The sequence below is a fragment of the Saccopteryx bilineata genome, chromosome 12 (assembly GCF_036850765.1).
Source record: "Saccopteryx bilineata isolate mSacBil1 chromosome 12, mSacBil1_pri_phased_curated, whole genome shotgun sequence".
Lineage (NCBI taxonomy): Eukaryota > Metazoa > Chordata > Mammalia > Chiroptera > Emballonuridae > Saccopteryx > Saccopteryx bilineata.
This window is the reverse complement of record NC_089501.1, coordinates 45670011-45683281: the sequence shown is the minus strand read 5'-3', so window position 1 is coordinate 45683281 and position 13271 is coordinate 45670011. Positions and strand designations below refer to the sequence as shown.

The window sequence follows — 13271 nt, the reverse complement described above, 5'->3', positions numbered from 1 at the left end:
TCATACTCAGTAATGAAGAACTGAAAGCTTTTTCTTTTTTTGAACATTTAAAATTAAAATTTTTTTAAAAAATTTATTGATTTTAGAGAAAGAAGGGAAAAAGGAAAAAAAGAGAGAGAAAGAGACATTGATTTGCTGTTCCACTTATTTACGCACTCATTGGTTGATTCTTATATGTGTCCTGATCAGGGAATCGAACCCACAACCTTGACGTATCTGGATGACACTCGCACCGACTGAGATACCCAGCCAGGACTATCATTGGATTTTGATGGCACTGACTACAATAAAGGAGGATCTTTCTGATGCCAACTGTGGACAAGGAGCTATGATTAAAGGAGATAGGAGAGGTGATTACTTGATTATCCCTGTGTAGGATGTGAGACTTAAAAAATATTAAGGTATTTTAAAGTTAAACTGTCAAAATATTATTTTGATTATATTTTAAATCAAGCTGGTGGTTCATTGAGATTAACATAGGGCAAACACAAAAATAATGCGGTATATAAAAATGTAAGAAAAGTCAAATTAACCTCCTACACAGGATTAATTCTTTGGTTGGAATCCTGCCTTTTTCCCTGGAGCAATTTTATATTGAGTGGATCCTTACTGTTTACAGGCTTATTCCTCTTGAGGAGTTAAAGACTTGTGGCTTAGTGAGCTTTTTATAAAATAATGCTACCTAATTGCTTTCATTTTTAAAAAGAAACCTTAGTTGGAATGTTTTGTTTTTTACCTTTTTCAGTAGAACCCCTATGATTGCTTTCGTGATTGATGGTCTTGATAGTCAAGTTAACTTTTCCTGAAATTCCAACATGTGTGTGTGTGTGTGTGTGTGTGTAATATCTTCATTGATATATAATTCACATAGTACACAATTCAGCCATTTAAAGTGTACAATACAATTAGTTTCTAGTCTGGTAGATGTTCTGATTCATTTCCAGGCAGAGGTAGCAATAATAATGACAGTTCGGCTCATTTCTCCTTTCATTTGGCCTCAATTTCTCTCCTGTTTAGTTACATATTCCCAAGATTTGTCGGAACGCTAAACCAAACACTTTTAAGAATCAATCAGTTGGTATCTGCTGTTGAGTAACTAAGGGCTCGGAGCTTGAAAGAACCAATAGAATATAAACTTGCTATCTGTATTCTCACTCAATGAATGAAATACAGAAAGTATAGAAGAGAACCCAGCATTACACTGTAGGCATTAAAGAAATTAAATAGGCGTCGGCTTCCTGACTTTTCTCATCCAATTTTATAAGGTACAGTGAAAAGAGGTTATGAACAGGGTTCTTCAGACATGAATTGGCAGACCCCAAAAGCACTTCTAGAAAGTTTTGGAGGGCCTCCATCTAAGCTACTGAAGTCACTGAAGTGCCTCCTGCCCAGGACTGACTTTGCCGATGAGATAATCACTCACCCCACCCACCACCCACCTGCTCCCCAGCTACTGTGATGCTCCCCTCCTCCGGAGAAGCACATATTTTCAAAGGGAAGAAATGTGAAAAGCAGATACAAAGGGAGGTCCTTCTCTTCATGTCCGAGAAACCTTTACATGGATCACAGTCTGAATTCATCAACTTACTTAGGAACTTTACTTTTTCACTCCTCCAAGTAAAGAAATCTGCAAAGAATTTACATCAAGTTTTACACAGACACACACAAAAAAGTTAATTAAAAAAGAAAAGCCAATAAAAGCACTGCTGGAATCATTGTTTTATTTACATGTTTTTATTCACTTTTTTTTTAAATACTGACAATAAATAACCTAAAGTAAGAATGCTTTTTCTTCTAAAAAATGATGTTTTTAAATAAAATAAATTTTTCATCTAAAAACAGTCTGCTATGTAGTAGAAGAGGCAAAATATTCTTAGTCGCCTGACCTACGATGGCACAGTGGATAGAGTGTCGACCTGGAATGCCAAGGTCCCGACTCGAGGCCCTGGGCTTGTCGGGTCAAGGTACATACAAGAAGCAACTATGAGTTGATGCTTCCTGCTTCTCGCCAATCCCCACCTCTCTCTCTCTCCCTCTCCCCCCTTCCTTTCTCTAAAAATCAATAAATAAAATCTTTAAAAAAATACTCTTTGTAGTGCGGCAACCTGTTTTTCTCTTCGGGGAGTGAACTTATTCCTCTTCCATGCCCACAAGTAAAAGAACTTGCTGTCATCCAATTCTGTTTCCTACAGACAGAGCCTCCTGACGCAGGAGTGATGACAAGAGCTCGATCAACAGCCCTCTGGCCAGACTAGGTAGAGGAATAGTCTGCTTGTCGAATAAGCCCTGCTTTTCAAATGGATAATTTTTTTTTTTTCCCTGGGAGTGAATGGGAGTCAAAAGAGAGTGCTTTGGCTTTACTGAGAAATCCACAAATATTCTCAGAATTTGTTAGCACGGATGGTGCCTACAGAGCAGAATTAGCCAGTCCCTTGGAAACTAGATAGTTTTTTACTGAACAGGCAACTTAACATTGTTTCCACGTCTGCCTTCTGGTGACAGCAGACTTCACTTCTGCAGAAGCAGAGACCCCACAAGAAACAATCAAAGTGGGATATCCTTGCTTCTGTTTTCCATGGATAATTTTTTTTCAGTGTGAGCACTCCAGCAGGACTAAACATAAAGATGCCTTCGGAGTTGACACAGAGGACAGATTTTGAGCTTTCTGGTGCCAAACACACCAAAGGATTAGGTGCTAGAATGGAAAATGGGTTTTCTCCATTTCCTGATTACTTTCACAGGCCCTCTTATTATCTCTCACTTTCCTCTTGTGAAATACACTCACACACACATTAAGAGAAATTACCGGGTTTTTTATTTGTACCTTATAATGACCTTTACCTCTTGGTTTTCACAGAAAGAGACGCCTGCATTCAGTGCTCGGCAGTCACCGCTGCAGGGGACAGGGAAGGACTGGACACTGTGGGCAGGCTGAGCCTGGCGACGATAAAATTAGCTTCAAGCATATGACTACCAGGAAGGTCAGAAGCTACCAGAATCAAGATATCATGGGTTGTCATCAAGGAGTAAATCAAGCAATATTTTTTTTTAAATGGACTCCAGATAAAAAATAAATCTTCTGTTCTCAAGTGCAGGATGGCAACCCAGTAGGTTTTTTGTTCCTATGATCACTATGATCACCCCACTTGCCAATAGCAATGTTTGTAAAATGACAAGGAAGTACTGGGGCCTTGGAAGTCACAAATGCCTGGATTTGCAAAGGTTTGTGACAACAAGACATTGTTATAATTAATCAGATAAAGCCCTGTCTCTAGTTAGCAACATGGGTGACAGGACGGTTTGACGTGTGGCTTTCTGTCTCTCCTACGTGTTTCTGCGGAGATGCAAACAGCCCATAGAGGTAGCTGACTTTTCAAAGATAGTGTCACAAAGCCCAAGATAAAATAAAAATAATAAAGCTAACACTCATCTTCGGTTTACCTGTTCTCAATCAAACATTTAGATTTAAAACATGGATTTCTACATTTTGTTACAAAAAAAATGTTTACTAAGTACTATATGACAGGAAAAAGCAACAGAGAGGCTAATGCTAATCAGAGTTAAATGTTATCAAAAGGTCAGGAGCTTGCCAGGCAAAAACATAAACAATGTTCTCACTTATCACTCAAAAGCCATCTTCCTGATACATATACAATTTCAGATGGGTTGCTGGTCACAGTACTCTTTACTGTATGCATATACCAATGTCACCAAATTGCTTATCCTCTAACATCAAGAGGGTAACTTAATAATTTTGAAATTTCATGGTATTTAGGTGCATATTGATAATTAGAAAAGTGGAGAAAAGTTGACATTATAGATCAGGGGTCAGGAACCTTTTTGGCTGAGAGAGCCATGAACGCCACATATTTTAAAATGTAATCCCAGGAGAGCCATACAACGACCCGTGTACGTTATGCATTATCCAATAAAAATTTGGTGTTGTCCCGGAGGACAGCTGTGATTGGCTCCAGCCACCCGCAACCATGAACATGAGGGGTAGGAAATGGATGGATTGTAATACATGAGAATGTTTTATATTTTTAACGTTATTATTTTTTTTAATAAATATTTGTCTGCGAGCCAGATGCAGCCATCAAAAGAGCCACATCTAGCTCACGAGCCATAGGTTCCTGACCCCTGTTATAGATCATATTTTATATTTTATACTATATACATAATTTACATTTATTTATATACTTTCCTAATCATGAACACATACCTAAGTGTACATAAATATATTATGACCTTGAGGATTTTACTCAATAGAGGATCTAAGGATGGGGGGAAAGTACAATCCTTGGGTTATCCCTATTTGGAATGTAAAAGTTGCATAACAGAAGCATAAGCCAAATGCATTTAGTAACTCAAAAAATCCTTCCAAAACAGATGGATATTAATTTCTGCAAAATCTGTAAGGGATTGAGCCAGGAATCGAAGAGAAGCCATAAACAAGAAGGGAGGGAGTGTGATGACAAGAACAGCTGAAATGGCTATCAGAAGAGGTGGAGTCTCCCGACCGCCACAAACCACCCGTGACCTTGGCCAGGGTGATTCATGAGCATTTATTGGGAATCAGAGAAGAATTTGTATACTGGAGGTAACAAAGGGATGAACAAGATCTGGTTCCTGCCCTGAAGAAGTTTATGGGCTGATAAGGAAGTTAAGACATACAGTCATAGCTTCCATACTGGCAGAATGAGACCAAGAGAGGAACCGACCAAACGCAACCAGAACCTAGACAGACGAAAGGCTGCCTTCCTCAGGGAAGGAGAGAGTTTGAAGGAAGGTTTTACAGCAGGGTAGCGTCTGAAATGAGCCTTAAAGCTTGGATAAGACTCTGACAAAGAATTTTTAAGGTAGAGGGCTTTCAGAAGCAATGGAAGAAAAACTTGACGCCTGAACTCAGGTTTAAGACCTCAGGCTGAACTCAGTGCCCGGGCGGGTTTTTCACCTGGACAAGAGCTCACCGTGTTCACCTAACCCACAGAACTCCTTGTGGACCCACCGGTCGTCCCCACTGACATCGTGTGGCCAGCTCCGCAGGTGTTTGTGACCCTGGCAATAGGGATTCATAATTGTCAAGAGAAGAAGGCTAGACAGGACCTTCTGAAGAATGGAGAGGGCCCACGAGAGCTGCCGGGAAGGATCGGGACGACAGTAGCGCCTTCACTCCAACTCTGGCAGCGCTGTGGAGAATTGACTAAGGAGAGAGGGGCCATGGCCCAGAAACAGAGAGAGTAGTGGGGGGGCAACAACCCGGAGAAGGGACAACAAGGACCTGCTAGGGCAGAGGAATGGTGACAACAGGGAGCACAGTTCCCAACACCAGTTCAGAAAGGACTTGGTAGCCCGGATAACCTGGTGAGGGAGGGGGGAGTGCAATTCATGGTGAACTTAAAATTTATAGTTTCAGTGTCAAGATGAATGCTGTTGTCACCAATATTGAGAAGAAAGAAAAGGAACAGTCTTGATAAGGAAGATAATGTGTCACTGACGGTCTTGCTGAGTCTAGAGTTGTTCTCAACCAGGGACCGTTTCGGACCTCCCTTCCCAATACACACGGGGGACATGTAGAAATGTCTGGAGACATTTTGGGCTGTCATCACCGGGGGGGAGGGGTGCTACAAACATCTAGTTGGTAGGAAATGCTGCTTATCATCCTAAAATGTACAGGACAGTTTCTCACAAGGAAGAATGGTCCAACTAACAATATCAACAGTGCAAAAGTTGAGAGATCCCAGTCTAGAGGCAGGAGGAATTTTAAATCTGGAGTTTTAGAGAACAGCAGTAGATAGAGATGGGAACTTTCACTTGTTGATACTGCAGAGAGATATGGGAGAAAATTAACCACAGTGAGAGTTTATAGGAAAGACAAGCAGCTGGTGGATAAAATCCTAGGTTACAGCACATCACTGACAAAATGAGGCCATGTCACAAACCCTTTTATATTTAAAATCCAGTGTCTAGATGACTGTTCTCAGGAAGTGTGTGCCCAGGAAGAGAGATACAAATGAGATGGCAAATCGTGGACCAGATCGATCCAGCTATGAATGTACAGAAAACCTCAACACTGAAGACACATCCAGTCCGTAGCAGGGAAACATGCACACAGAATAAGGTTTGCACCTGCAAATTGATTATAACTTGATCACAGAACTATACTATGTAACATAAGAATTTTGAGAAGGAGGAGGAGGAGACTAGTGAAAAGAAAAGAAGAAAGGAGGAAAGCCAAGAAAAATGGAGGAGAATAAAGGTGGAGGAGAAAAAAAGGTGGACCAGAAAAAGTGACAAGAAAAAGAAGGGCAGGGGAGGGGAGGGGAGGGCAAGGGAGGGGAGGAGATGGGAGAAGAGAGGAGAGGAGAGAAGGGGGGGAGCGGAGGGGAGGGGAGGGGAGGGGAGGGCAAGGGAGGGGAGGAGATGGGAGAAGAGAGGAGAGGAGAGAAGGGGAGGGGAGCGGAGGGCTGGGAAGGAGAAAAGTGCTTTGCAAATATCCTCGACAAGGCTGACAGTGCCATGTGAGCTGTGAGTGTAGTTCTAATGGTCCAGACTAGTGACCAACGTCAGTGATTTTGTGAAACTGTGCTATGGGACTACACTCCACAAACAGCAAAATCTGCTTCGTGAACAGTACCATCACTGTTTTTCAAAAGCTACAACACAAAATGGCAAAACAGTCACCAATACTGTACAGCTCCCCAGTACTTAAGTAAATGCTACTGTCACTGTGCCCCGCGGGGCTTGGCAGGCGGAGGGAAGCCCAGACAGGGACAGGAGCTGGGGAGGCAGAGTGGCTCCCCGAAGTGAAGGAATGCACAATGTCTCCAGATCCTTCGTTGTGGGGAAAGAGGCAGTCTTGGACTGCTGAGCAAAGGCAGCACACGTTAGCCAGAAACAATTAGGGGACGGTCCTTTCCCATTCCGGTTGTCACATGTCCCACAAAGACAAGGTACGCCTGGAAACCAAAGCGCGCAGCAGCAAACCAAAGGGGCTTCGCTGGACAGGAAAGGGTGCGAAGGGCACAGCCAGCACGGGACGTGCGCACAGCGCAGGATGCAACGTGCGGGCGCCAGAGACAGCTCGAGCTTGAATTCGAATCCTGGCTTCACCATTAGCCAGCTTGGTGCTTTCTGCAAGTAGCAAAGATTTAAGCTTCTTTCCTGGTAAAAGGGAATGACAAGCCTCCTAGGAGTGCTGTGATGATTAAATAAGACCATGTATGTAAAGCATTGAGCACAGCAGCTGGAGCTGGTGCTGGGTAGGGACTTGGCCACGGGTACTTGCCGGTGAATAACATCTAATTCTATTACTCTGAGCAATGACTGAAAAGCAAAGAACAATGGGACTCACGTCCCAACTCAACCCAACTACAATACACTAAATAAGGTAGCACATTTGAAAAGTGAAATCATTTTCTGAAATAAACAAGTAACGCTTATGAATTTATAGAACTGGAAGAGGCCTTCAGAACTCTGGTCAAGTTTCCTCATTTACTGATGGGAAAATTGGAGAAGGAAATGAAAAGGCTGTTGTCTGGATGTACATTGGCCAAAATATATTTTAATTAAAGGAAGATTAGTCATCAATTCTTTTATATAACACAAGATAAAAATGGAGTTAGAAAACCACAATTCATAGTTTTATAAGCACTCACACATATTCAAATGTGTATGTATACATATGTGTGTGTGTGTGTGTGTGTGTGTGTGTATACACACATAAACGTGCACATGGGTAATTTGCCATGAAAATACTGGACACTGTATAAATATATGAAAGTATATATGCATATATTTTAGAAATAATAGAACTAATCTGGGAAGATGTCTAGCAGAAAGTTATTCATAGACTTCTGTGAACCTAACTGGCCTCCACCACCCAAATGCACCCATTTGCAGAGTAAACGTACCTGATCAAATTCTTGGAAGCTTCGTGGAGGACTGAATGAAAGAGCTTCAGGAATAATCTGGGGATGATAAAGGACATGCTGCCCCCTCCCCCACGCGACGGCCAGGTCACTCACCTGTCTAAGAGCAAGTTAGGAGCAAACAGGAGCTTCCCTGGGTGCTCCATGGAGCGCCAGATGAGGCCGATCATCAGGATCTCCAGCCAGGCACACTCCAGGAGGTGGACCTGGTCGTGCAGGGTCAGCTCCACAAAGCCTGAAACGAGACCACAAAGAGCCTGCTGACTTCACAGAAAAAGCAGTCAGGACTGGTAAAGGGAATGCAACCAGGGACTTGAACTGCTCGGGCCTATTTTCCAGAAGCCCTTAGAAGCAATCAATGCTAAGTGCTTCTTGTGCACGATTTCTTTTAATCTCTTATTAATATAACAACCTGAAGAGGTAGGAACTGCTGAGGATACCATTTCACAGATCAGGAAGCAGATGTTCGGAGAGTGTATATATTTGTTAAGGTCAGAGATGGGAATATAATCTCCAGAAGCAATGCCCTTGAGCACAATTGACACTACTTCTTATGAGCTGCAATTAATTATAGACTTTGGATCACATGACCAAATAAAGCCAACCACACAAATTGCTATGCCAGAATCCCAAAGGCATTAAATTAACAAGATGTCCATGAAGCTGGCTGCCCTCCAAAGCAATCCCCTGTTCCTTTCCTCTGCGGCATCCCAGAGAGTTGACTTCCTGCCTCTCGCTTCCTTTGCCCTCAAACCTCTGTTCTTTCTTGTCCTGCGACTGCTTCTGGGAATCCCACTTTTCGGTGTCCTCTTCGTCATTTTTTCTCCTTAATATTATACTTTTATTAGTTATCTGTACTTGTTTTTTTATTAAATAGCCAAAATATAAGCTTATTTTCCTTAAGCAATCAAGTATTAACAGTCTGCCTACTGGATGTTTCTTTTTCGGGGGTCTTGGAGCTATCACAGGATCGGTATTAAACAATTAGCTTATCATCTCTCATATATTGAAGCACCATCTTTTACATAATTCTTACTGCTAAATAAGTGACGTTCCACAGACAGACATGTACAACGCAAGCCAGGGAGACCTCAGAGTCCATGCCTCCTCCACCCTTATCCTCCAGAGAAGCCTTGTCAATTCTACTTTCGAGGCCCTGGCCGGTTGGCTCAGTGGTAGAGCGTCGGCCTGGCGTGCAGAAGTCCCGGGTTCGATTCCCAGCCAGGGCAACAGGAGAAGCGCCCATCTGCTTCTCCACCCTTCCCCCTCTCCTTCCTCTCTGTCTCTCTCTTCCCCTCCCGCAGCCGAGGCTCCATTGGAGCAAAGATGGCCTGGGCGCTGGGGATGGCTCCTTGGCCTCTGCCCCAGGCGCTAGAGTGGCTCTGGTCACGACAGAGCGACGCCCCAGAGGGGCAGAGCATCACCCCCTGGTGGGCAGAGCATCGCCTCTGGTGGGCGTGCCAGGTGGATCCCGGTTGGGCACATGTGGGAATCTGACTGTCTCTCCCAGTTTCCAGCTTCAGAAAAATACAAAAAAAAAAAAAATTCTACTTTCAAGTACTGCAAAAGTGCCTCCTCTTTCCCTCATTCCCACTGTTATCATGTGAATTCAGTTCCCCAAAGTCTCTCACCTTCATATCTGACTTCTTTAAATCAGTAGAATTATTTTGAGACTTAGCCATGTTGTTGCATGTATGAATAGTTGATTTTTTAGATTGCTGAGTGGTATTCCACTGTACGGCTCTATCCAATAAATAAATATGATTTGCTTATCATTCCATTGGACATTTGGGTTGTTTCCAGTTTGGGGTTATTACAGATAAAGCTGTTATAAGCAGTTTATGTCTAGCTTTGGGTATGGACATGTCTTCACATCTCTTGAGTAAATACAGGGTGGCCAAAAGTAGGTTTACAACTGTGAGGATGCAAAACAGAGTTTATTCTTGTATTATTGTTTAGTAATCATTGTATTCTTTTCCATATGAACAACTATCAACCTACTTTTGCTCCACACTATATTTAAGAGTCTGATGGCTCAATCATACAGTGTGTGTTTAACTTTATTTTAGAAACTCCTAAACTGTTTTCAGAAGTGACGGCTCCATTTACACTCCTCCCAGCCACAGATGAGAGGACCAGTTTCGCCCCGTACTCATCCCTCATCAATACTTGGTATAGTCATTTTTTTCCATTTTAGATGTCCCAGTACGTGCGCATACTGACATTGGTGTAATTTGCATTTCCCTAATGACTAATGATGTTGAGCATCTTTTCATATGGTTCCAACAGATCATTATTCTACACTATCTTCACTTTAATGAGGCATACACCTGCAAATCTTGCTAGACTGTGTACTCATGAGAAAAGCACAAGATGCATGATTTTAAAAATTCTGCTTTGTTAAAGTCCAGATTTCTTGCACCTTTTGCTCCATTACTCAGCCATTCCAAGACCCAGATCAGAGCAAGTGTCTTCCCATTGGAAAGACTGGGCTTTGCTCACTTCTAGGACTTATAATGGAAGAGAATGTGGGCAGCTTTGCTCATAAGAAAACTAAAAGGTTAAAAAACAGTTATTGCCCTGGCCAGTTGGCTCAGTAGTAGAGCGTCGGCCCAGCGTGTGAAAGTCCCGGGTTCAATTTCTGGCCAGGGCATACAGGAGAAGCACCCATCTGCTTCTCCACCCTTCCCCCTCTCCTTCCTTTCTGTCTCTCTCTTCCCCTCTCACAGCCAAGGCTCCATTGGAGCAAAGTCCCAGGCGCTGAGGATGGCTCTGTGGCCTCTGCCTCAGGTGCTAGAATGGCTCTGAGTGCAGTGGAACAACGCCCCAAAGGGGCCAAGCATCGCCCCCAGTGGGCATGCCAGGTGGATCCGGGTCGAGCGCATGCAGGAGTCTGTCTGTCTGACTCCCCCCCCACCCCCCGCCCCTTACATCTGAAAAATACAAAAAATAAAATAAAATAAAATACAAGTTATTTTCAGTTATAAAAATAGTCATGGGGATAAAAATGGTAGCACAGGGATTAAAGTCCACAACATAGTAATGACTATGTATGGTGCCATATGGGTACTAGACTTACGAGGGGGGGGGTCACTTCATAAGTTATAGAAATGTTGACTCACTATGTTGTACGCTTGAAACTAATATAACAATGTATATCAAATGCAATTTTACAATTAAAAAACAACAACTAAAGAATGCAAAACCGGTGACTGGGTTTCAGGCCTGCTGGGGAGCAAAGGAGCGTGCATCTCGACAACCTGCCGGGATTTGCCTCTGGCGGCACTGAGCCCAACCGGACTAGTCTCACTCCGGGAGAAGTGGGCGGGGCAGCAGGAAGTGCTCCCTCTCCATGGAGGCACCAGTGTCTGAGGGATAAACCACGCCCGGGAGCACTGCTCACAAGGAGAGCTCTCGGGGAAGATCTCATCCTCCAAGATTTCACTCCAACCTTGTGGGTGAAGTCTCATAACAACAATGTAAATTTATCCTATAAATTAAACTTTCTTTCAGAAATATGAACATTCAAAAGTGAGGTTATGACATTTTTACATGGGAAAAAATGTCATCATGTGGTTAGGTCACCCCCTGAGAAAACCTACGCCATGTCACTCAGTGCCCTGTCTAACCTCGCACGATCTCACGGGACAAGATCTGGGCGTGTCTCTCGAGAGGACTGCAGCTGGCTGTAGAAAAAATCGATTTTGGAAAAGCAAAGAAGCATTTTCGGGTGGCACCCTTCAATATTAAACTGAATCATACTTTTTAATTCCCACTTCAGAACTTCCACGCCGGTTAAGTCAAAGAGTTTTCGTGGTCTCCCGGAAGCCTGTGAAGCTCGCTGCAAGCATTTGTGCCACACAAGTCTCGAGGTTACGAAACCTGCCTGAAGTGTGTCTGTTAGTCATAGTTCTCGGTCTGAGTCCAGCGGAACTGCCGGGTCCTTCTGCTGAAATGAAGTAGATCTCTCAGAGAGCAATAGTCTGATTACCCTTCCCATCTGTGCATACTGCCTGAAGGCAAGGGTTATTGTTTCTCTGACAACAGCGTCCTCTGCAAGTTCCCAAGGAGAGTGTGCAAAGAAGACAGTCAATTAACCTCGATGAATGTGAGGGCAACTGAAAGAAGTCAACAGAGAGAATGTCTCCTTTCTTCCAATACACTGGTCTCAATAGCATTTTAACCACACAGGAGTTCATAATCCTTTGGGTGTGGAATAAATACCCATTAATACTCTCAATTTGTAACCAATGGGGGAAAATAATGCAGTAGATCTCAAAGAAAATGTATTGGGCCAACTATCTATTGACATCAGGTTTCAAGCCCTTGACTATTTTCCTTACAAATGGGAAGAGACATCTAATACAGGTATGCAATTTCAACTGGACCTGCCATAATAACTTAGAAATGTCCTACAATGTCTTTCTTGAACACCTGAAAGTTTCCAGTGTGAAGACAGAGGCTAGCAGCATCGATGGGATACGAATAGAGGCATCAGTGACAGGACACATTGAGAGGTGATTTGCCCCCTATCGCTTAGGGACTCCCGTCTTAGTGACAATAAGGGGGCAGAGGGCCTGTAGAATCCACACCATGGAACAGGGCCTATGCTTAAAAAGTAGTAACAATAGCTGATTGGGACCGAGTGAAATCAGATACAAAGAAATCTCATTTTATAAAATAAAATGTTCTTAAAAAGTGAACATGGGTGTTTTTTCCTAGTCTACATTCATGGACCCGGTATTAGAGTATCCTGAGAGAGAATATACCAGAAACAACAGCCATGCCTCAAACCCTACTCCCCACCCTCTGTGTGGGCAGGGACCTCATAGACAAGAACCTTGTGTACATAGAGCCACTCATTCCCAGCCCCAGCCCCAAGGAGAGACATTCTGGATTCTGTCCTCCATGAAAGAGTAACTTCTTTTTCCAAGATTTTTACCTCAATTTTAATCTGAAAGGAACTCACAGTATGTCTTCCCCACTCCTGTGGGCCCCACGAGACCCTCAGCCTTCTTCCTCACTCTGCCAGGGACCCCCATACAGATTGCTTGGTTTGCCTGGGCACAGACAGATCCTGAAAACCTCGCCCCTCCTACTGGATGTGGAGATGTCAGGTTCTCAGTAGCAACGTTGAGAGTGTGCAGAGATCCCGAGGCAAAGTGACTAATATCAAGGTGTGTGGAGTTCTGTACTGCTGTGGAGTCAAACATAAATCAGAGTGGCTCTTCGGTAGAGGCACGGGAAAAAATAAGCGCTACAGTAATGACAGTTCTTACTTGTGTGGGATACAGCCCATAGAGATACGCAGCAAAGGAGAAACCTGTGAAAGAGAACAGT

At 43.3% G+C, this 13271-nt stretch overlaps 1 protein-coding gene across 4 annotated transcripts in view; it reads right to left on the bottom strand.

Annotated features, from left to right (window-relative positions):
* Positions 1-13271, bottom strand: part of ESR1 (estrogen receptor 1) — a 366942-nt gene that overhangs the window by 56037 nt on the left and 297634 nt on the right. For all 4 annotated transcript variants that reach the window (XM_066247891.1, XM_066247890.1, XM_066247892.1 and 1 more), the window contains one exon: positions 8028-8166. In XM_066247891.1, coding sequence (XP_066103988.1) covers positions 8028-8166 — 139 coding nt within the window. The remainder of the gene's footprint in view (positions 1-8027; positions 8167-13271) is intronic.